Source organism: Vanacampus margaritifer, chromosome 2 (assembly GCF_051991255.1).
Source record: "Vanacampus margaritifer isolate UIUO_Vmar chromosome 2, RoL_Vmar_1.0, whole genome shotgun sequence".
In the NCBI taxonomy this organism is placed as follows: Eukaryota; Metazoa; Chordata; class Actinopteri; order Syngnathiformes; family Syngnathidae; genus Vanacampus; species Vanacampus margaritifer.
In genome coordinates this window covers 19,409,231-19,433,925 of record NC_135433.1, presented here as the reverse complement: position 1 = coordinate 19,433,925, position 24,695 = coordinate 19,409,231, and the positions used below count along the sequence as shown (strand labels likewise).

Here is a 24,695-nt window from a genome sequence, read left to right as displayed (position 1 = left end):
ATTTACTGTAAATTAAATAAAAACAGTCAAATTAATTATAGAAAGATTTTTAACATTTTAATAATTTTATTTGATAATCTGTTTTATTGTAAATAAAACAATTTAACATATCCACCCAACCATCCATTATCTGAACCGCTTATCCTAAGGTCACGGGCATGCTGGAGCCTATCCCAGCGGTCTTTGGGCAGTAGGCAGGGTACACCCGGAAATGGTTGTCAGCCAATCGCAGGGCACACATAGACGAACTATTCACACACACAATCACACCGTCACAAGTCATAGTGTTCAATTAACTTATCATGCATGTTTTTCGGAATGTGGGAGGAAACCGGAGTACGCGGAGAAAACCTACGCAGGAATGGGGAGAACATGCAGACTCCACCCAGGAAGGCCGAAGCACTGATATGATCTCACGACCTCTGCATTGGGAGGCGAACGTGCCAACTATGGCCACTATGCTGCCTCAATTTAACATATAGAATTAATAATTATTTTATTGAATAGTTGGTAATACAATAGATTAATTATTGATAAATGAAAACATGAGAATAAATACAAATAAAAATACATTATTTTTACGTACACATTTTAACTTTTCTTTTTCATCTACAAATGAGGTGGATCCATCTGTCCATTTTCCCACCACTGCAACATCAACTTCAGTGTTTCCGTCTGAAGTCGCCTAAACCCGCCCAGGCCTTTTGGCTGGCTTTCACTGACTTCCTTGACTCCCAAACACATCCAAACCGCCAATATGGACCTTACTTTTGTGCATTGGGTACAGAAAATACCTTCCTCAAACTGGTCCAAGAAAGTTTTAAATACAATTACCCAGTAGGTTTATAATCAAGATGGAGGAAACTAAAATAAATCCTTATTGATTAATTAATCAATTCAGGTGATTCTCATCCCTGTCAAAATTTTAGTGTGATTAAATAGACAATAATAAATAAAAGAAAAAAACACTGCACGCTTTTACAGTACATTAAAATGAACAAAATCAGTTTGTTGATGGTAGGTGGGACCTATGAGCGCCGGTCAGCAGTGTCATCCAATCACGGATCGTGACGTTCAGTCTGTGTGGGAGATTATCTCTAATCTTCACATATCTTTACCCTCAATCTGAGGAGTTACACAGTCCAGGCCTCCACCACCAAAGGGTCAGGACAGTACTAGTGCAACACACACACACACACACACACACACAAATAACTTTCCTTTCAAAAGGAATGCTCTGATAATGCACTGTATAAAAGGTCTGCCAAAACAGCAAAATAGGACATTAATAAACCTTCTATATGATTTAACGTTGGCAACAGTGAATGTAGTAGCTTGCAAAGTTAAATAAAAATCCAGAAAATAAATTTAAAAACTATAACATTGATTTGGCTCATGACACGAGTACAGTATTTCAAATGGTTTTCTTCCAACCTGCATCTAAGTTCCTCAAAAATAGTTAGTGATTATACTGTTTAGTTAAACAATTGTTCGGGTGAAAGTTGTGCCTTAATGTTTGATAGAAAAATAACCATTTTGTGTGGTTTCAGTAAGCCGTCTGTCGTTTGTACTACTCTGATATATATCGCACAGCGTATTGCTTTATAAACAGCAGATATGTGGAGCTTGTTTGTGATGCAGGTGCAGCCTACAACTTTGTTTCCCTGACAAAGATAAGTCTTAATTTAATTGCCAGTGTTGGACAGGTTTCCATCCAACAATACACTGTACGTTTTTTACTGTGGTTTGCAGAACCACACTGTATCACACTAAAAAAGGGCTTCTCATCAGATTGTGTGACACACTTCATTCAAATCTTTTACCTACATCAGATTGCCGCCACTCTAAAGCCGTTCATCGGCCAAGACCACATCTGAAGCTGCTTCCTTCATTGCGGCTGCAACGTGACCCACTTTCCTTGGCTGCCAACGAGGGGCAGACTGGCTTAGGACGAACGGACGTATCTACGGCGGTGGGGCTGATGTAGCAGGGGGGAAAAAAACAACTAAATGCGGGATGGACGGTAGCAGCCAAAAAAAGAGTTTAGTGGTCAGGATTTGGTTCGGCGGCACGCAAGCAACTAAGTGTAACCATTATAGCAACAGCATGCATAAAAATCGCCTCCTCCTATTATACAATGTTGTGCAAAACATTACTAAAACAAGTTACCTTTGATTTATACTGTACATAATTATGGGAGTGAACAGCTCAAAGCTAGCACACAGCCTATTTATTGCCAAACTGCACAGAAATAGCAGTAGACTGCCGGTACTCAAAATACTTTGCATGTGGTATCGTTTAATTTTTTACGGTATACCATGCAACCCAAAAACTAACATTTGCCTCTGACTTCATATTTATATCAATCCTTGCCCTAGAGGCGTATGATTTACTGCTGAATGCTGGATCTGGATTAGCTTCCATGTTCCATCTCTAATTCCTGCCTCTTTCAAAACCTCATTTCAATGAGCACCGTGAAAAAGTCTATTTTCCACCATGAATGTCAAAGTGTCAAACAAAGCAAAGTGATGTTCTGTGACCAGCATTTAATCTGGTCCACCAATTCTAAAAATAGAACCAATCGTTAAAACATTTTTTGAAGGAAGTGAGATTTCCCACCAAACCCATCCAAGCCTGCCTTTATCGACCTTATTTTATTTTATTTTAACAGCACAGTTATGCTGAAAGGAGCTGTCGCCAGAGGGTTGCAAATGTCCCAAGGTAAGTTAAGATTCTGAGTTCTGACCAAAGAGTTCATCAGTACGAGGTTTAATGTCAATGATTACGTTATATAACATTTACTAAGCGTCCTGTAATATTGGTCGCCTTAATTCAGTCATTTTTTGTAAGATTAGTTGTAATATTTATCACATTAATTTGGCCATTTTTTTCATAAGATTGGTTAATTAAAATTATTATTTTTATCATTGAGAGATTAGAAAAACACTTAGCCCCTTTCAGACAACTTAATTGTTGGCTGACCTTCAAGATGCTGGTTTTCACAGCTGTGTCAGTGAGCGGGAGTAAGGGACAAAGAGTAGTCAAAAAAGGGGACAAGACGACAAACCAGTTTCTCTTGACTTGACTTACAAGGCCCAGCCCGAGGAGCGACACACGATCCTGAGTTTCACCAGAACTGTTCGGCTATTGTGCTGTTAGGGAGCATCCATTGTAGCGCCCTCCGCAGTTCACACAACTATGACCCCTCCTGCACAAGTGGAAACACTATGCCTATGTATGAAGTATGTACAGGCCTGCTCACCATTATTGGCACCCATGAAGGTAAGGTACATAATGAGGAATATCTTCTGAAAAAATGAATCAAGTAAATCCTTTTATTTTTTACAGCGAACTTGTGTTTTATCTAGGCCAAGACAAAATGATTAAAAAAACTATTTAAAACAAACAATGGGCAGAAAAAATTGAAATCTTAAAATGTGCTCTGTTACTGGTATTGGCTCCCTTTCCTGTAAATCAGTATGGAAACACATTGTGACTCACCGTTGGTAAATCACAAATGAGAATTCCCTGTTCTAAATTGTCTGTGCCCAATTGACATGAATTAACCAATGAATGATGACTTTGATGTTTTTAAAAGCCACCTGTTATCCCCTTTACGTTTTCTCAAAATTGTGAAAACAAAGGAGCTGTCTGGGGACATCAGAAGTACAATTACTCACAAACACAAGAACTCCAATGGGTATAGAGCCATCGCCAAAGATTTTGGTAGACCCGTATCAGCAGTGTGTAATGTTATTAAGAAGTTTGACGAGCATGGAACTTTCAAGAGCCTCCATGGAAGTGGGGAGGAAGAGAGAAATTGATGACAGAAGTCTTCAACGATTGGTGCGAATGGTGGAAAAAAAAACACGTTAAACATCCAAAGACCTGTAAGCCAACCTGGAACAGTCTGGGATCTTGGTTTCAAAAAGCACCATACGCCACACGCTGAACGAAAAACAGGGTTTCATGGGTAAAGACCATTCCTGAGACAGACATAAAAAAGAATGGCTAACCTTTGCCAAGGAGTAACTGGACAAACCACAATTCTTTTGGGGAAATGTTCTGTGGACTGACAAAAATTGAGCTTTTCGGCAATGCACGCCGACAGTTTTATTACAGACAGCGCAATGAAGCTTCCAAGGAAAAGAACACCCTCCTTACAGTTAAGCATGGTGGAGGATCCATCATTCTGGGGGGCTGCTTTGCTACATCTGGTACTGGAGGCCTTGACCGTGTCACAGGATTCATGAAATCAGAGAATTATCAAGACATTCTAGGGGGACATGTCCTACCAAGTGTTAGACAACTTGGTTTGAGTCAAAGGTCATGGGTCCTCCAGCAAGACAAAGGCCCAAAGCACACATCCAAAAGCACACAAGAATGGTTAAAAAGCAAAAAAATACTGTTTTAAAATGGCCAGCAATGACCTCTGATCTCAACCCAACTGAAAATCTTTGATATGAGCTGAAATGTGCCATTGCAAAAAGAAACCTGCAAACATTCAATAGCTTGAACAATTTGCAAAGGAAGAGTGGGGGGAAAACACCAGCAGAAGTGCAAGAAGCTTAGAGATGGCTATAAGAAATGTTTGGAAGCTGTCGTCACTGCCAAAGGGTGTGCAACCAAATATCAAAGAGAGGTGCCATTATTGCTGCACATGCTGTGTTTTCTATTTCTTCTTTGGAATTACATTATATAAGTTGAAAAACAATTTATTTTGTTGAATTACTTTGAACATCCAATTAAAAGGTCCTGATGATATAAAATTGGTACATTTCCATTGATTTGATGAAGATATTGTCAAGAACATGCAAAAAATGGAGGGGTGCCAATAACAGTGAGCAGGACTGTACAGTTACGCTGATGCGCTGTTCAAACAAACATGCTGGCATAATGGTGGAGGATTCGTTTTTAGTGTGGGTGAAAGAGGCATGTGGCAGCTGGATCCACTCATCCTTTGGGATAAGCAGAATGAGTAAGAGGGGGTGATGTAAAGGAAGAGGGGGGGAGGGAGCAGGGATGAATGAGCGGGGGTCTTTCTGAAGGTCCTTTAATCCCGCGAATCAAAGCATAAACAAGACCCAAATTCAACAGCCCACGCGACCAGTTGGACCAGTAAGTAGTCAAGCGGACAGCCTGATACAGACGCTTATCCCAACTGGCCACATCATTAGGTACACCTGAGCACTCCAATTAAGGATTTGAGGGTTTTTCTTTTAACTTTGGATTAATTCAGCTTTTTTTTTTCTATCTCATATTACTGTAATACACTACACTCTTATTTTTACACGTTTGAAAGAAACTGTTTAAAAAAATAAAATAAAGGAATTTTGTTGTCATACCATCATCACACATTAAAACCTGATATGACACGAAATTTGATCCCAAAATATGTGAAGTATAAATAGAAAAAAATAACAGCAAACAAAGTAAACCTGGAAATACTTGGAGGAATTGTAGCATAATGATTATAATTACAATATATGAGAGGCATAAATTTGAGTTTGAAACGAGAGCATTAACACAGTTTGACATCTGTGTACCAAAAAATACATCTTTGCATATGCCTTTCAAACTAACTGACAAAAATAAGCACAAAGGGTCCCACAGGGCTCCAGCCTGGGGCCCTTTCTAATCAAATGTAATACATCTACACAACATAATGAGAGCGGTTTCAAAAGTATGCCTTTGAAAACTAGCACTGCATCATATTCATTAAAAAATGATTACCATTTTGATGGGCTTATGTTGCAGGTCTGCATCAGTCACTGCCGAGTCAGGCGCTTTGAAGACCAAGCTCCGGTCGGCGAGCAGCTGCAGCAGGGCGGTGTTGTCTTTGGGCTGCACCTCAGTTCGGCCAGTGCCCAGCAGCAAGAGGCTGTAGGTGCGGCAATAAAGCTCAGAGGACTGCAGGAGGCGCGTGACAGGAGGTTTAAGGTGCTCCTGCTCATACTGGTCACGGTAGAAGGGGTCTCGCAGCTCGGCGGGGACATTCTCTACCGGGAGACAAAAGCATTGGGTTAAAAATTGCACAAACAAGCTATAGGAGATGGTATCATGTATTCCAGGGATGTCATTAAAACATGCACCCTATTGGGTTTTGGGGAATTTATACGACTCGCAAGCTTAAATCTTTGGGTGAGCAGTGCAAGTATCAAGGTCACGAGGACACAATGAGCTTGGAAACACTTGCTCTGTCTGCTTACTGCTCTAATAGTGTGTGGTGTACTCAAGATGACCAACACCAAAAACATAACAACACTCCACCGACAATTAGGAATCTCTTTCCCCAAATCAGATGCCTGTTGTAAAACCAAGACTGACCTGTGAAAGGCAGCATGGTGCCAACAGGGCATCAAGACTACCAGGAAATTAAAATAAGAATAATAGTAGAGGAAATACAAGAAGCTAGGCTAACTCTTGGTTTCTCTCATAAATAAACATACCCTCAGTCTAATGATAATCTTTCATAAACATCCGAGAATCGGGCCTATGCAGATTTTGATAACAAGGGAGGGAAGGGAATAAAGGCCCAAATTTGCCTAGATTTTCAGTATGTGTTCATCACACTTTAAAAAAGATGGTTTCATACTTATTACTTCCCCTCAGACAGAAAACTTCAGATTAACTCTAAATTGGACATATCAAACTGGCAGCAAGCTAAAATTAACTAATCAATTTGTGCAGTGTCAAAGTTATTATATAAAAACATTTAATCAGCAGTATTTTGTAAACTATCAGATGTACAGGAGAAAACTATATCATACATTGACAGGCGCACTGAGGATACCATAACACATCTGCTCCGACTGGTTTTCTTGCAAACAGATTACTGAAAACACACACGCAAATCTGACACGCCCTCTTTTAAAACCGGTTCCTCCACATATAGGCTAAACCAGAAGCAAACTCAACAAAGATGCAAAAATAAAAAAAGGCACACACTTCTTAATATGTTAGGGTCTTGGGCATGAAAGTTGAAATACACTAAATGGACTTCTGGATTAATTATCAATCAGGGTTTGAATGAACCTAAATCATAAATATTCAGAACACATTAAGGAAAATTCCTTTGGCAGTTCTCAGGGCCCATACAGGCATGCCTTTAGTGTGGAAAAACACCTGGGATGGGAAAAAAAAATCTGGGAAAGAACGTGGAAGCTCGAGCTAGAAAATGGGTTACTAACTCCTTACTCTTCCATCTTCACCTCCTGTAGGTGTCTCAATACTTTTGTCTCCATAGTGTCTCGGCAGCAGGCCATTTAAAAGCACACGGTAAACTGAAAGTGTGTCTGGGTCCTCTAGATTACACCTAAGTGTGTAAACAATGGGAGTTGTCGCTGTATAATGTCATGTAATTGTAAATCACGCAAGTGATCCGCATGGACTATCGCGACAACAAAACACCCAGCTTTGCCATTGAAACAACGACCATGCGCAGCCTCTCTGCGCGTCAACTCGCATCGTGAATAGTCAAGTTGGGAGTCACATGGCTCGGTGTGTTGTTGTGCGCCAAACTGCAGTGTCCCGTCCACATTACCTCTGGAAACACTGAGCAAGTCCAACATGAAAAAAAAACTTGCCCAGAAGGCAAAGTAGAATGCAAATGCCACAACTTATTAGGCTGGTGAAAGAAGAGCTGGATAGATGTCATCTGACGCCATGTCACGACATGACAACTCCTGTCGCTAATGCGGCTGGCTTTTCAATTGGGGGAAACAAAAAACAATCGACCAGGCTATTTAAAAATCCAGTGTCCACAGATCTGACCAACAGTGCGGCGTGTTAGATTGCCTGCTTGATGCATGTGTCCCTGCGTGCTCATTATTGAGCGACTGAGTTTGCCTGCCGGCTGCCGTTGTCACAGATACCAGCGCGCTTGTCTCGCTGCAGTCGACACACGCAAAAGCGACAATCAGGCGGCGGCAGACTCAACTTTAACCGCTGCGGCTCCGCACAATCAGCACCAACTTGGCTGGCTATCACGTCAACTACGCAAAAGTATTGGGACATCTCGCCATGACATAGAACTGCATGTGAAAATGGACAAGAATATGGAGTTGTGTCTTTCCACAAACTACCCCCACAAAAATTGTAAGCATACAATTGTACAAAATGCCTTCTGAATAGGGAACAATGTGTGAAACAGAACCTCCATTTACACATTTTTGATTAAGAGGTGTGCTTATACAGTACTGTGTACTATGGAACATGTGAATAGACTACATACTTTTGATAATATTAATAAATCTGGCTTTAACAAAACTCAGGCTGAACAATGCCTCAAATGATACAATGTGACAGAATACTCAAATAAGAGGAAAATCCATTATTTATTTTCCATCCAAAACTCATGCAAACGTCCAAATGAAGCATCAGCACATGCATTCCTGCTTGGTGACTAACGCCTTCTCATTATGCCACGTCTGTGTTTCATTTCACTCTTCTATTTTGTTTGAAATGCTTCCTGTTTAGTCGTTCTCCATATTGCACTGTGGCACTGTGACCCACACATGACATTCCGAGCGGAATGCTGATGAAAACAATGTCCTAAAGCAGGGTACACACATACGGGCAATCCGGACAAATTTGATTATCTTTCCTCCTTGATGCTGTCACCAACAAATCTCTTGAAAATTGATTATCCTATCGAATGTTCCAGTGATTACTAGTATTAACAGAGAAAATGACAACAGCCAACAGATCAGAACAAGCAAATGTACTAGGGAAGCTGAGGAGCCTTAAATTGTATTAAAAGGCCCCAAGGCACGGGGCGGCATCCTGTACTGAAGACAACAGTGTGTGATTGCATTACTTTTGCGCGAGAGGAGGGTTCACAGACAGCATGACAGATATTCATATATATGAGATGATGCGTTCCATTATCTTCACCTACAGGAGCGGCTTCAGGTTACACGGCAACATATAAAAAGGCTTCTGTTTGTGAGTAGCATTCTTAAACAGATCAATGATGGAGCGCATTAGCATGAAACACACTGCGCACGTCGTCTACACAGCCGTGTACAGTATACTAAAGGGTTAGAGGGTAAACAAGAGGAACAAGGTAGCATCCTGCTCAGATCCGTGTCCCCCGCTGACTCACCATAGCGACCGCTGGTGAGGGGATGAGTAATCATTCCGACAGGATTCGAAGCAGTTTGATAGTTAGGTAGATCTGAGATTATATTGTAGGTTAAACAAGTGTGGGATTTGAATATTTCTTGCAGTGACAACATCACAAGGTTTGACAATATTCAAAAAATGCTAATGCAATCATCTCAATCTTTATTAAGAACGGTTCAGAACATTAACAGTTCTTCGGAATGTGACCAAGATTGGTGACGCGGTCCTCTTTCTCATCTCCCTGTTACTTTGTATATTTTTCAGCATGTCTAGTTCAGTGATGATGTTTGATTTCTTGAGCACCGCAACTTTTTCTCTGCATTCAAGACATGTCAGGGAGCCCTTGTGCACAACAAGAAAACATTCCGTCTGCTATTTTTTTTTTTAAATGGGCTGTTCTTGTTGCCAACCTCCACATCAGGGTTTTAAAGTCATGTCTGGGGCTGAGTGACAGCGTATCTTTTCCTTCCACTTTGTGTCACTTCAGAATGACATTTTGCCGAAAGCTGTCATAAGCCTGAGCTTTGGTAGCCGGTGAGTGATTAAAACAAAAACAAACATCACAAAATGCCAAGGACAACAACATGACAAGAAAGGTTGTGGCCGCAAGAACATTAAACTTTGATGTTAGGTAGGGGGCCACAAAACATAATTCTGTGGGCCGCAAATGCCCCCAGGGATACAAGTTTTAGACCCCTGATGTAAGCTAATGGTAAGTACATAATTTAAGGTTCTCAGGTTATACGCAGTAAAAATCTTATTCTACACTGTTGAAGTACACTACAAGGATGAGTATTTTTCTATATACGAATATTACAGTGATTAACTTGTTCTTACACTTCTATTTAAGAATGCCTATAGAGTTAACAAAGCCCCATTTTTGGTATTTACCATCGTGAGAAACTGGTTGTAAATCAGAATAAAACAAGCTACAGTACTTTCACCTTTGGCATGAATCAATAATAATAAGCATGTTTCTTGGTAAACGTGTCAGCTTAAGGGCTATACACATGTTGGCTAGAACAAGTGAATCAAGAGTTTCTGGTCTCGTTCCTGTCTAAACCTGCAAAGTCGTCCTGAGTCATTTATCTGTCACATCACTTGTCACCAGGCGTCAAGGGTAGATCCAAAATTCCCTACTCACACATTATCACAATGGCCTTCACCTTGATGCAAACATAGCTCCGTGTCAGGATAATAAGACACTGCGCCTGGGTGCTTAGCAGCCAAACCTCGGCCAATGCTGAGACTGCTGAAAACTCACAGGATACTTTGTTAGGTACGCCAATAATCTAATGTCGTCTTCCACAAACCTAGCAGATTCTGGGTCATCCATCCATCCCTCCATCCATTTTCTACAGTGGGTGTCCTAATTAGAGTAATGGGTGAGCTGGACGTTATCCCATCTGATTTTGGGCAAGATGTGCAATAAACCTTGGACTGGTCGCCAGCCAGTCGTAGGACAGATTAACAACAACACCACCAACGGGCAATTTAAAATCTTCTGTGAAACTAACATACTGTACATGTTTTTAGACACCGAGTACGTGTCAAAAACAAAACACAGTACTATAGGGAGAACATGCAAACTCCACACAAAAAGACTGGCGCCGAGACTCCAGCCCTGTGAGGCAGACGTACTAACAACTACATCACTAGACAGCCCAGTTCCAGCTAATTATAGCAGCACACAACAACAAAAAGAGTTTAGAGCAATATCTTTACCCGTCTTCAATTATGAAACACGTCCTCTACCCACACCCTCATGTTACTGGCAGGCATCTTCAAAGGGTGAGTGGTTAACTTGCGTGTCAGTAAGGCATGTTAAAACGTTACTTAAAACTAGGGTTAAAGCTATTGAATTATTTTTTAGAATCAATTGTTCTACGGCTGATCCCATTGACTAATCGAGTAATCACTAAAAAAATGTATCTTGCATTATTAAACAATAAAATGTGCATGTGATTTGTAAGCATTATTATTGTTTACTCGGGGTTGCCATCCTTGCATTCTATGCTGTATCATCTGTGACTGAGTGACTGTGTTGCTTAGAAAGGCAGCACCTTGTCTGGTGGGTGACGTGGGCGTCAGCGACTGAAAGTGGAATTGGCTGTTGTGAGCTAAGAGTTTGGGTGGGCTGACCATTAGTTGGTTTGGGTATCACTTATGGCCATCGTGAATGTATGTTTATGCGTGATTTTATTAACATTTGTTCAATGAAGCAATCGAGTTATCTTCTGTTTGTAAGTGTATAAGTGTGAAAATATTGCAAACCTTGGACATTCTCTGTCTTTTACGTATTATTTCTTCCTGGTTAACATTTTTCTGCATGGAGTGGTGTATGCGTCTCCGGTAACATTAGCCCGTGTGGAAATATAATCCCTGCGACACTTCAGGGCTGAGATTTTGCTCTTTTTTTTTGTAATCAAATGATTCCAGTTACTTGTTATTATTTGTTGCAGCATTTATGATGACAAAAATGTTACTATGGACCTGACTATTTTCAATATTTTCTATTTATTTTGAAACAAGAACTTTGTTTGAACTCAATCAACCTTGAGTTTGGATGTTCCACTGTAATCAAATTTAAATGAAATAGCGTGCACTATTTAAAGATGTACCTCCTAACATTAAAGACACATTGTTATGGGACACAGACAAAGAGCAATTACGAGATTATTATGGAGGTTGATGTGTAATGCGCGTGGGTGGATCAAACAGCGTCTGTGGGGAACACCCACTAAGTGCTGTCAGGTCCAACAACAAGGATCTGCGGGCAACGGTATTATCACAGTCCTCTCATAAGGATGTCTCTTATAAGTTTTGATTTGGTCGAGCAAGGCACCAGACACCGCCAGCCCCATCTCATCATGCTGTTGTGTTTTCCTCACTCAGAATAGAATGGATGTAGCAGAAGTTGACTCAAGAAAGAAACTACAACGGGAGCCAATATTTTTTAGTGAGCATAAGCATAACCCTGTACGCTGGATGACTGGGAAGTGACTTTGACCCAGGGGGCGTGACTAGGAAGGGAGTGAGGCGGGGAGTGAGCGTGTAAGGGCAAACAGAGTAGCTACAGCCAGGAGATCCGGACCCTGGAATTGTGTAAGCAAGCCATGTTTTGTAGATAACATGCTACAGTACTCGCACCCTCTCAAGCCGATGTTCGCGATCTGAATTAAGAGAAAAATATTCAATTTTTTTAACTGAAATGTTATAGAGATGTGTGGCATAGTCTAAGGAAGAAGTAATTGTGCTTTCATGCATATGGGAATAAAAGGATGGATCCAGGATTTTTTCCCCCCCGTTGTTTACATTTGAGAAAAGGGCATTCTGCAACTTTTCCCCCCTAATATGCTGCATACAGTAAGCGGCAAAGCGCTTATCCATTTAAGATTGTTGAGACTTGTTTTCTCACATTGTCCAGTTTATTACGTTCCATTATAATGAATTCAAATAACAACATATTAACATAGCATGTTTTCGAGTGAAACCCTGGGGCCATGCAATTATAACAGTGACTGTGTGTACCCTTGCTGAGCCACTGCAATGATTATTTTGATGATGAAGTGCAAGACTTCAAGTGTTACAGGGCCTGTCAAGCCATGACAGGCAGCGACAGTTTCTTAATTTTGTACTTAAAATAAATGTGCGTGAATTGGTGCAGATAGTGCAGTTAACTACATCCCATAGCATTGAATAAAGGTTTACAATTTAGGACCAGAAAAAGACTATTTATAATACCTAACGGTATTTTTAATAAATGAGCGCCTTCTTGCATGATAACCTGGAGTCCTACTATTTTATATGTAATAGTAACTATGTTCCCCTGCTGAGCCCCAGTTATGATTATTTATATGATGAACTGTAATGAGCAACTGTTACAGTGGCCAATATATTCTTCAGCCTTGTTTTAGGAGTCTTTTGCCCAGTTTGCTACTTCCCATAGCATTTAATCAGCAGCTTGGGGGTAAAAACGTTTGAGTGAAACTGTGGAGTCATGCAAGTGAACCAGCAATTGTGTCCCCTTGATGAGCTGCTATCATCTCTGAGAGACAGGAACATATTACTTAATTTAGTAAAAGCGTTACAAATTGGTGCTAAACTATATTTAGAATAATTCAGCCTTATTCTATGACTATTCTGTGCAATTCACTACTGTCCAGAGCTGTGAACTTGATGTTTACAGGTTTAGAAATGGTAAGAGACTCTATTATGACACTTAACATGGTATTTTTCATATAGGTGTGTTTAAAGAGTGAAACCCTGAGGTCATGCAATTATATAGTAACTGTGTTCCCCTGCTGATTACTTTAATGATGACCTGCAAGAGTCAAGTGTTGCAGGGCCTGTCATCCCTGGGAGGCAGCACATTATCCACGCCCAATGTGGCACGTCAAAAGGATTTCACACTATTTAAAAGAATGATTCTGATGGATTGAAAGCTACAAGCGACTAAAGAATGGACAGGGTGGGTTGTTTCCGACACAAATACGCCTTACCCCTCGAAAAGGTAAGCAGCTATTGAATGAGAACAAACGTGTCCCGTCAATACCCACAGAGTCTTTGTGCTCAAAAACCGCTGAGTGGGACATTAAAACGTTTCTCGGCACGCTAGAAAACCACATTAAAAACACGCAGCGTGGTCATGATGGCGTTAAAGCTACAAGCAGACAGACAATGTTTGCCGGGGCCTGTGAACCTACCTGCACTGCCGTAGGACTTCGCCAACAACCAGGCGATACTTGAGCATATTTTTGCTTTAGTGCAGTCGTATAAATCCAATGGCTTGATATCGGGGACTACAAAAGTCTTCTTCCCGGAGTCCACCATGACGGGGTTATTCATAAAAAACACAATGCTACCAGCAAAAAAAAAAAAAAAGGCCTCTAAAAGCGCGTAGAAAAGATCTAAACAAGCATTGTCACTCTCGTCCCCAATGACGGCTGGGAATACGGATGTGGCTGAGGGATTAAATCGGGAAAATATCCAACCCCGAGCAGTTTCCGAACCCGCTAACGTTCTCCTCGTCGCGGTGAAAAGGGCTCCAATCCTTCCAGGAACGCTCCTCACGACCTAAGCGATGGGCCAAAGCGCCGGGGAGCGAGGTTAAAGCGGACAAGTCCCGCAGTTTGTCCCCTTGTTTAACCGCATAGCTCTCCGTGTGTGTTGGTGGAGTAGGTTCACCGCCGAGCCCCGCCGCTGATGACGGATTACCAGGTGAACGCCGGCGACGTCACTCAATTGAAGAACCAATAGAAATGGAGATCACGGGAACCGGAGGCGGGATTTCCTGGTTGTGAACGTCGACGCTGATTTACAGGTGTTGTCGTTTCACTGCGGGGCCCAATGACATAAAGTAGAAGTATGACTATAATATTTTGGGGAAATTTACGCCTTTTGTTCTTGAACAATAGGGCTTGATTTATGTAAGATCTGTTTAATTTAAAAAATATATACAGCATATTCTTGCAGGGATATATACATGTAATTGTAAATACTAGTCATATCAGTGCTTTTAATTGGCCCAAAACATAGGCAGGGAGGAGTAAATGTCTTCTTGTAGATTTTCAAATATTTATTTTTAATGGTCATTTATTGTCCAAACTCCAAAGTTCCGGGGGACCCCAGTTTGAAAACCTCTAATTTATGGCTGCCCAACGCATTGTAAAGTCGTGTAACTGAAATTCACCCATTAAAAAATTGGGAGTTTCTTTGTAGTTGTTCTGAAGCCTTGTTTCCACTTTGCAGTAGCACCATCTGCGCAAAGCAAATGCCAAGGGTGCCTCATCACATGATGTTGCTCGGCTTGCATCCCACTGCAGTAACTTTTTAAGCGGATTACCTTTCAACTATGTTAATCTAATTGTGAAAATATTTCTCTACTTGTTGGTACTTTTGGAAAAGTACAAAGTCCATCCCACATGGAAAGTTCAACTAAGGAATGTGACAATCATATATTAATTTGTTTTTGTTTTTTTAAGTTACACAAATTTTATAAATTCAAGGAAATATTAGAATGTCCAGCACTGAAAACCAGTACAATGTAATGGTAAACCTCGTTACATTAATGTTGCCAACATGCAATGCTTTGTATTACCAGTCTTTATTGTTTTACCTCTTCAGGACATTATGCAAAAAAATAAGTACAAAGTTCCTTTATTTGATTAAGGCTAGACTTTTTAAACAACAACAAAAAATGGATGAAATAATTCCCATTTACTCAAACATAATTCACCTGCCTGCTCAATTACTCTACCACAAACTTGAGAAAGCCTGACCCATTGTGGTCATTACTAAGAAGTGCATGATTCTATCTCCAGGCAAAACATGGAGGGAGGAAACCATGCTGTCATCACACAACTGAGGACTGAATGCAACAATTTACACAAATGTAGATTTTATGATATGATAAAAAGGTTACAAAAGTCAGTGAGTGTTCTTGAGAAGATTTGCTCAATCATCTTTCAGGCCCCCATAGACAGCAGTGGGAACGCTCTTCTGTTCCAGCTGCACCTCTATAAGAGGGGAAGACAAGGTGGGGAACGATAAGCATGCTTGGATGAAAGTAAGTTTAAAAAACAACAACATTTGAAGCCTGTCGTGTCACTCACCTTCCGGCCCCTGCCCATCGTCCTCATCCACGTCATCAATGTCAATCTCATCGGGATTGGCTTGTTTAGCCAGCTCGGCCAACTCGCTGCGAGATGTGTCACTCCTGCACATGCAGAAAATAAGTTCATTTTGTGTACACTTCAATATGTGTTAAAATGTGGATAATTGTAATCGGCATACAAAAAAAGATAGACCTAATAAAGAGAATCTTTTCTTTTGGCTTGGGTTTATCCTGCTCTGCCTCTGCTGCAAGTTGTTGCGCTTTCTGCTCCAACATCTTCATGTCGTCGATTCCCAACTGACCTGGGGCAAGATCTGAGACTGGACACACACAAAAAGTGGTTTCAATTAATGATTAATTACTAATTCAGCACTTTCTCGTATCCACCCAAGGCGGACAAGAACCAGAAGCAGTCATGTTACCGGTGCCTGTGGAGCTCGTTGTGGCCTTCAGCATCTGAGATGACATGAAGTTGACCTGAGTGTTGTATGTGGCCTGGACACTGCGCTTGATTCGCAGCATCTCTCTAATGGTGTCCTCGTTTCCGTGGCGGATCTCAAATTCCTTCCACGTTTGCCAGAAAACAGCTGTGACCTGAGGGAGGAAAAATAAGAAATTAATACATGTGAAAATCCTTGGTGAAAATGGGACACTCGTAACTCGACACAGTAGGAAGTTGCACCTACCCTGGGATCGCAGATCTGAGAGCAGTAAGAATAGATGGCTCTGGCCCGATCAATTTCACCCAGTTTGCTCTCCATATCAGCGAATCGTAAACACATGTCCCTGGAATGCTCATCAGGGAGTACCTGAAGAAATAAGGGGGGGAAATGTAGCCACTTAAAGAAAGTACAAAAGCATTATACTTATTAAGGAGGATGCACCGACCGATATTGCATGTCTGTAGGTATTGGAATCATAAAATTTTTCCCAAAGGGTTGATAAACTCCGCTCAAACATCGGGCATCAACTGGCAAAAGAGTTTTGTGTGTTTTATTGATGGTCCGGAATACAGTAGTTGATTAATACAGCAGGTGTTCACATTCTCTCCATGCTCGCTTTTGTGTGACAAAAGTTTTCGTCAATTTTTATGAGCCTACACCGTAATCTGTGTGCCATCTCTGTATCAGTTTTGTTGTGCAATTAATGCTGGCTGGCAGTTCAGCGCAGCCACGAATGTGTCAACATTTATTTATTTAAACTTAAAATGGTCAAATGTTTCTTAATGTACCATGTATATATATATACTGTATATATATATATATATATATATATATATATATATATATATATATATATATATATATATATATAGTATTTGTTAAAAAATTAAATAGATTATGCACAATGCCCCCAACATTTTTTTATTTACTGTATTATTTTTTTAAAGGATATTTTAGTAATTTTAAGACCGTGACACTGCAATGTTTGCCCACAGTTGTCATACCATCAGAATATAAATCAGCCCATGCCTACACTATACAATCATACAATTGTAATGATTGATTTTGTTTTATGGTATTTTATTTGATAGCCTAGCAGAATTGTGAGGAATGCAGAAATAGAGCCCCCTAGTGTTCAGACTCAGACACCAGATGAGTGAAATATGCAATTGGATGTTAAAATGAAACATTTTCCTCACAATTACAAGACATAAAGGGGTTGTAAAGTATCGTAGTCAGAATCAGTGAGAACTGAAATCTAAGTATTCATTCTACTTCTGAAAAAAGATGTACCAGTGCATGCCTGGTAGTCATGACAGCTGGTGAGAGTCAAAACAACAGCTAAAAGTACCTCAATAGCCTTCTGGTAGATGGCCCTGGTGTACGTGACACCATATATTTCAGCGGCTCTCTTGATGTAGATATTGAACATTTGATGTCTCTCCTCGTTTTCTACCGCCTGCGTTGCTCTTTCATAAACAGCCATGGCGTGACGTGCCAGTCCGTACTCCTCCTCCAGCTTGGCGTACAGCAGATAGATGGCTGGAACGACGTGCAGGGTGTGAATCATGTTAGATCTAACAATGTGGATGATAAGTGCTGATTTTCAAAAAGCTACTCACTCTTGGCAAATTTAGCGGGGCAGCCATCGATAGCTTGCTCAAATAGATCCCTAGCTCGCTCCAGCTTTTTGCCTCCGTATCGGTCAATGAACTTGGTGAGGTAAGTGTTCCAGATGTCATAAACGTTTGGCCACTTGAAGAGAGCGATGCCACGCTCATATGCCTGGGCAATGCATTCAACAGGGACCATTAGTATATTGTTTAGTCAACAAAAGGTATACAACATATACATTGCCATGTTATTACTTTGAAGCTCTCCTCAAAGTATTTGTGCTCTTCAAGGAACATGGCGTAGTTGATGACGATCTGCGGCGTGGCGATGCGCAAGTCAATAATGCGGTCATACACAGCTTTTGTAGACTGGAGGGAGAGAAGAATAAGGATACATGTTTACAGTTCACATAAACACATAACTAGTGGCAATTTACTGGATGCATTAATGAACAAAAAGCAAAAGTACAAGCAGATACATACCTGAAATGTGCCGAGACTCTCTTCCAAGTCTGCCAGCATGGACCAAACCTTCAAAGACTTGTAGACTCTGTTTTGGACTGGCTCAGAGGCATCAAAGTACTCAGCCTTCTTGGATGGGATGGCTGTAGCTTTCTTAAGTCATCAAATAAATAGAGTATAAAAACAGTAAATGGTGATTCATATTGACTACATAATATACAGAGGTGTGTGTGTATATATAAATAATTTTAAAAAAAGAAAAGAAAATCTGTAATGTGACGAGGCCGCAGTTGATAAACTACAACATACTACTGGGGGTCGGGGAACACTGTGTTATTGACTTGCTGTGACCTTAAATATTTGACTTCTATGACCCAGAAATAAAAAGGCATGTCTCACCCTCAGTATCCTCAGTGCCTGCTCATAGTTTTCATGCCGGAGTTCCATTTCTCCATATTCGCACCACACTGTAGCCAGGTCATCAACCTGCTTGTAGTTCACTTTGGTGGCCTTCTCAAAGATGGTCCTGGCCTAAACGACACAAAGCTTTCAAAGTATTGATTGCTCTTGCAGCTTGTCCATTGAGCATCATTTAGGCTGTGTGTACTTACATCATCCAGCTGCTCATTTTCCTCATAAAATTTAGCAAAGGTGACCCAGAGCGTGTGAGGCTTCCCCGTAGCTTTTATGGGATCAACAGTCTGCACTGCCTCTGTGTATGTGTTGATGATCTGTAGGGTGGAGGGAAGGTACATAATGCATTAGACACAATGTTAAGTTTTAAAGTTTTAGTATACAGTGGTACCCCGACTTAACAAGACTAGTTCGTTCCATGACCAATTTACTCATATTAAATCAATTTTCCTTGTTTAAATGACTTGAAATGTCATTCATCCTTTTTGAAGAACAATAGCACTTATTGAATGTAAAGAAATTACCTGGTTTTATGAAGTGTAATTACTTGTCAAAATTAACTGATTAATCGACAACTAAACGTTTATGAAATTGACAACTATTTAAATAATTATGTAATCATTCAGAGCCATCATTTAACTTAAAATTGTCCAAATACCCTGATTTCAATCTCTAAACAAAAAGTATTCTTATTATTTTTTTTAAGTACTACATGAAAATAGATGGATTATCTTTCGTGTTTAATAAAAATGAGACATTTGAAGTTATCTGCTTTTGCATTGGAAAACAATGACCAAACCAGTAACTGAATCAGCTTCAAAAAGGTTGGCGAGTACTTCAATTTGCGGCAGGGTTCGGTCCCTACCACTTGAGAATCGCCAGGGTTAACAGTATCTGTGTGTTGGCTTGTGCCTTGAAGGGGGCATTGAGTCAGTCAAGTTGGTAAATGGTTAGTTTGCATGTTAGCACCTGCTCCATGCCGCTTGCCGGTAAGTGTTTTTATTTTGTATTTGTCGAAAAGCCAAAAACTCACCTGTCGTGGAATGCCCTCGTACAATTTCACACGTTTGTGCCACTCATGGACATTGTGGGGGTTCTGGCGCAACAGTACACTGTTCAGAAGAAGAGGTCGCCGTGTTATCAGCTCCTCAAAGCGGGCGAGGCGAAGTTCCATGTCGATGTCATCTTGGGGAGTGAAGGATAAGGTGAATAAACAAATGTGACAGATGAGCAGGATGTTGTCCACTTTTGAAGACCACACAAACCCTCTTTGTCCTGGCCCATCTCAGAGGTGGTCTCCATCTTGGCTGCGATCATGCTCTCCTCAAACTGAGCGTAACTGTCAAAGACTTGTGTAAAATCCCTGACGGTTACCACTGTAAGAACGGCCTCCTCATACACATCACGGGCCTACAAGACAAATAACATAGATAAGTTCTACCCTCCAATGTGTATTTCCTGCATTTCCTCATATCCTTACTCAACTGCAGGCAGTAACAATCATCTACACGTATTGGGGCGTTTGCAGGGGGATGTTGTCATTTGTCTTTTTCAAAAACCTAATTCTCTTTGGCGATCATTTTCCTTTAAAATCTGCATAAATGCTGGCTTTAACCCATCCGGGAGCGCATGACTGCGCTTCTACTGTTAGCCGGGAGAGCGTGACCACGCTTCGCCCTTTAAAACCGGGAGAGCAGATATGTTATTTGGTTTTGTTTTGCCCAATTCCTGGTTTCTTAGCAGATTAAATGAATCAGAATATGCACGAGAGGGTAATGTGGGCCTTGTAGCATGTCCTGGAATTTTATTCGAGCGTTTGTGGTTGATGCAGATTCGCGGGAGTTATGAAAGAAATGACGCGATTGACGACGGCGCGAGAGGAATTCAAATCAGTGTAAGGAGTAGACAGTGACATATTCTTAAGAAATATGTTTGTAGACAATGAGGATGTTGAAAATTTTGACGGCTTTGTAACGGAATGGATAACGAATAATTACCACACGATCCCTCGAGGTTATCACAACTACGCTCCAGTGTTAAAGGTAAATATATTTGGAGTTATAAACCCACAGATGCGACATTTGTTTGTCGTTTTATAAAAAAAAAAAAGATGTATTGAAGGTTTATAATAATAAACTTAGGTTTGTGTGGACACCACACAGGTGTCAGCTCTGAAATGTCTTGGAATTATTTTTCTATCTGCTTCAGGAGCTATCAATTATTTTTAATATTGTTGAATTTCCAGGAAAACTTCAGCTTTTTGGGGTTGACACAAAAGTCACCCTTGAGTTTTAGAGGCATGATTTGCCAGGCGCTTTAGGCCTTAATGGGTTAAAGATGCCACTTCTGTGGGTATTGTGTTTTGCAGTAATGACTTTTACCGTGGCCACTGCCCGTTTCTTGTTGCCTGTTCCCCCATGACAGCGGTTAGTTTATTCAAAAAGTATAACTTAGAGTTTAGGTCATTTTTGAGGAAATATAGTATAGAATATCCAAAGTTGTGCACGTTGGACAGTTCTTTGTTTACAAACCTTTTCAAATAGGCCACTCCTGATATAATAATCTGCTAAGGAGCACCAAAGCTTGCCGAGCTGATCCGTAAAACGAGTGAGTCCACCCCGGATGATGGCACCAACATTTAAAGAAGTCACCTTGTCGGGGTTCTGCGAAATCAGGTCGCATAACTCGTGCCACAACTGTATCAAGAAATATATATGAATATAATGATTACAAATTTGTCATGCTGGGGTCAAATATAAATTTTCAGGGAATGGGGAAACCCTTACCTGGTAGTTAGATTTGCCTTCTTTGGACACAAAGCTTTCATCATTGACAACAGCCGCTAGACGTACAGCAGCTTCATCCAAGCGGCCAACAGACTTCAAGTACTCAATATAATCCTCTGCATTCTCTGGAGAAAGCTGCAAAAACATCATTTGCTTTAATTTTTCAACAATAACCGCAACAGCTATTGCCAATTCTTGCTCGTCAGTACCTTAAGGTATCTGCGGTAGACTCGTATGGCTGTCTCAGGCAGGGGCAAACTTCGGACAAAGCGAAGATAGAGAGGCCATATGCGTGGATGCTGAGTAACAGGAAGAGCTCGGAGCGCACGGTCAAATGATCGCCGACTCCTTGTGATCTTACACTGCAATACCAGGAATTGGCAATAATCTATCCATATCCTGGGCATCTAGCGTCAAGCAGATGGATGCACAATGTCAATAAACAACTTCATTAAACATAAAATGAATGAGTATTTGGCTCCTTTACGTAGTTATCACCTTGTGCATGAACACCAGTGCTCTTTCATGGCAGTTATTTATTTCTTCATACACTGGTTCGTTTATACATTTCCCTTTGACTTGTTTCCTCCTCTCCCTCAGGTAATTGTACCATAGTTTATAACTGTGGGAAAGCATAGTTTTTTTTTTAATGTTACTACATCCTTCGATTTTTGACTCAAACATACGCAATACTGTACAGCTCTGAAAAACACATTTACCTCCCAGGTAGCTCTTTCAGAGCCCGTTCATAGATCATATTGAGGATGGATTTTGGCGCATTTTGTTTGAACTCGATGTAACGCATCCAACACTTGACTGAATATGGATTTCTGATAATCTCCTCCTCATACGGCAGATCATCGTCCTCCTAATACAACAAGAAATAAAATCACACTTGACGAATCTCAATAACCGTAAAACCACAAAGATTATTTTCATACATTGGCACGTACAATTTCTTGATGAGCTAAATTGTACACAACATAATAGAATAACAAAATATATTCAACATCCAAACTGCGGTCACACAACAAAGTTCCAAACAATAACAAGTTATCCTTGCTCAGTGTCATCCACACATCGCAAACCTAGCACTCCAGCTAGCGTTAGCCTTAGCTCTTAGCAACCCGCGAGTTTTTCGTATAGTTAGTTAAATAGCGTATTTAAATGAAAACTTACAAATATAACATCCTCTTTTCCATTTACCGACGGCATCTCTACCACGGTAATTTGCGACCTCAATGTAAATGAGTACTGTTAGCTTTGGCTAAGGCTAGCTAGCTAGCTGACTTTCCCAAGCGTGTGAGATTTTTCAGACGGGGATACACTGCAGTCACGTGTTTCCCTGTGAGCCAATGACAAGTGAATTCGGCGCAGCCGTAAAGTCTTCCCATCTGTTGTAACACGTTAAATTGCTTCCCCAAATGTCTCAAATCAGACACAAATTCACAATTTATCGTAGCTGTATATCAGAATTGTATTGAGTTAAAAGTATTCTTAATGGTATTCAGCCAATTTTCCTATTAGATTAGATTGACCAATTGTCAGTCTTTCGTGCTACTTCCGCATTTGGCACAAGCAAATCCTATGGATTAATGTAACCGCTGCATGCTCGTATGTTTAAAAATCCAGTGCGAGAATAAACGGTTCGGATATTGGGTGAATTAATGTTTTTGGTTTAAGATTATTGAACTTTCATTTAAATGGTTTATTTTATAAATACCTACAGGCTACAACGCATAATATAATATAATATAATATAATATAATATAATATAATATAATATAATATAATATAATATAATATAATATAATATAATATAATATAATATAATATAATATAATATAATATAATATATAAATACTGTCTGATGCTGTTAAACTTCCATACATACATTCATCCTTTTAATATTTTATTCTTTCTGTCTAACAAAAAAAGTTAAGTATGCAATTAAGTAACATTTTGTTTTAGATTAGAGAGTGAATTTGGTCATAACTGCACATACTTTTATTTAGATGGTGACTGAGTAATGAGTGATTTAAAGTATGTTGGCCGTGAAGTACAATCCAATAATCAATCAGCATTAATATAATACTTAAAGAGGAAGAGAAACTGACCTTGTGTTAACTATAAATCAAACTCTGAGGCCAAATTGCTTCAGGTCAGATGTTAAATGTCATCTGATGACAGTCACCTCTAACTGCTAAAATCCATAGAATATTATTGCTGGCACTATTCTAGAATGAATTCATGTTTACAATAATTGAAAACAAGAAAAAGAAATAAATGGATGTCAGAAGTTTCCAAAAATAGATAGGAGGAGGCACACCCTAACCCACTTGTTCATATATGTCAAACTTTGGTATTAGCTCTCAGCATATATGTAATCCAATACGCATATACAAGTATGAAGAGTATCACTATCTGCAGTATATGTATAGGACATCCTTTTTTTCCTCTGAATATAAATCATCTGGGTTTTTTTCCTACTTGTCATTTGTCACAATTAATAGACGCAGAATAATGACTCTTTATGGGACACATTCTCTTCAGGGAACACTGTTGACACTAAACCACACCCTTCAATTGATTCATCTGCAAAATAAATGTGATCCAAAACAAGAGATGTTTCAAAGTTCACCTTTTTTGGACCAAACCTTAAACTGCAACAGCAAAAATGACTGTGTTATTAAATTAATATGTACCTTTCTGATAATAATCAAATCGGAGTTGAGGGTAAGTGCTTTTAATACGGATTTGTTTCGAATCTGTTTGACTGTGCTAGTGCACTTAAAGTTATGCATGTCATAGAAAACTGGCTGCTCCTTGTCACATAGGCTAGCCTTACTACTACAAATCTAGAAATAAAACATAGCTTTCTATGCCTCCACTGTACTTGACAAAAAAACTCCCCCTTTTGAAACCATTGATAATGTAAGTGTTAAATCATGCCAAAATAACCTCATTCAAGATTTAACTGTAGTTGTTCGGGCTTAATCGTATTGGAAAATCCTATTAATACAGTGTAGTAGCCTACAATGTTTTCAGAGTAATATTTCAAAAACAATTAGTTCAATAAACATTACAAGAGCTGGCTGCACAGTACATTGTAGGCATCTTGTCAATTCATAATCTTGGTCCATATCTTGACTGTTAGAGGGTGGAAATCTAAGCCATTTTATTTTGTAGGTCAAAATGATACTCCTAAATCATGGAGCAGATGGCCTGCGGACAT

General features: G+C 40.0%; 2 protein-coding genes across 6 annotated transcripts in view; both read right to left on the bottom strand.

Annotated features, from left to right (window-relative positions):
* The window catches only part of camsap3 (calmodulin regulated spectrin-associated protein family, member 3), a 33,922-nt gene extending 19,590 nt beyond the window's left edge, over nucleotides 1-14,332 (bottom strand). For all 3 annotated transcript variants that reach the window (XM_077556490.1, XM_077556492.1, XM_077556491.1), the window contains exons 1-2: nucleotides 13,833-14,332; nucleotides 5,734-5,999 (exon numbers count right to left, since the gene is read on the bottom strand). In XM_077556490.1, coding sequence (XP_077412616.1) covers nucleotides 5,734-5,999; nucleotides 13,833-13,974 — 408 coding nt within the window. In that variant the 5' untranslated portion in view covers nucleotides 13,975-14,332. The remainder of the gene's footprint in view (nucleotides 1-5,733; nucleotides 6,000-13,832) is intronic.
* Nucleotides 14,333-15,213: 881 nt separating this feature from the next.
* xab2 (XPA binding protein 2) overlaps nucleotides 15,214-24,695 on the bottom strand; it is a 34,586-nt gene continuing 25,104 nt past the window's right edge. For 2 of the 3 annotated variants that reach the window (XM_077558814.1, XM_077558812.1), the window contains exons 3-20: nucleotides 22,180-22,328; nucleotides 21,959-22,082; nucleotides 21,670-21,867; nucleotides 21,461-21,595; nucleotides 21,206-21,370; nucleotides 19,940-20,084; nucleotides 19,708-19,859; nucleotides 18,872-18,991; nucleotides 18,660-18,791; nucleotides 18,282-18,413; nucleotides 18,054-18,167; nucleotides 17,808-17,970; nucleotides 17,537-17,727; nucleotides 16,429-16,551; nucleotides 16,165-16,336; nucleotides 15,936-16,062; nucleotides 15,741-15,844; nucleotides 15,214-15,644 (exon numbers count right to left, since the gene is read on the bottom strand). In XM_077558814.1, the coding sequence (XP_077414940.1) occupies nucleotides 15,583-15,644; nucleotides 15,741-15,844; nucleotides 15,936-16,062; nucleotides 16,165-16,336; nucleotides 16,429-16,551; nucleotides 17,537-17,727; nucleotides 17,808-17,970; nucleotides 18,054-18,167; nucleotides 18,282-18,413; nucleotides 18,660-18,791; nucleotides 18,872-18,991; nucleotides 19,708-19,859; nucleotides 19,940-20,084; nucleotides 21,206-21,370; nucleotides 21,461-21,595; nucleotides 21,670-21,867; nucleotides 21,959-22,082; nucleotides 22,180-22,265 (2,445 nt within the window). In that variant the 5' untranslated portion in view covers nucleotides 22,266-22,328 and the 3' untranslated portion in view covers nucleotides 15,214-15,582. Of the gene's footprint in view, nucleotides 15,645-15,740; nucleotides 15,845-15,935; nucleotides 16,063-16,164; nucleotides 16,337-16,428; nucleotides 16,552-17,536; nucleotides 17,728-17,807; nucleotides 17,971-18,053; nucleotides 18,168-18,281; nucleotides 18,414-18,659; nucleotides 18,792-18,871; nucleotides 18,992-19,707; nucleotides 19,860-19,939; nucleotides 20,085-21,205; nucleotides 21,371-21,460; nucleotides 21,596-21,669; nucleotides 21,868-21,958; nucleotides 22,083-22,179; nucleotides 22,329-22,639; nucleotides 22,844-24,695 lie in introns of those variants that run through there. The other variant, XM_077558813.1, reaches the window with a different exon arrangement.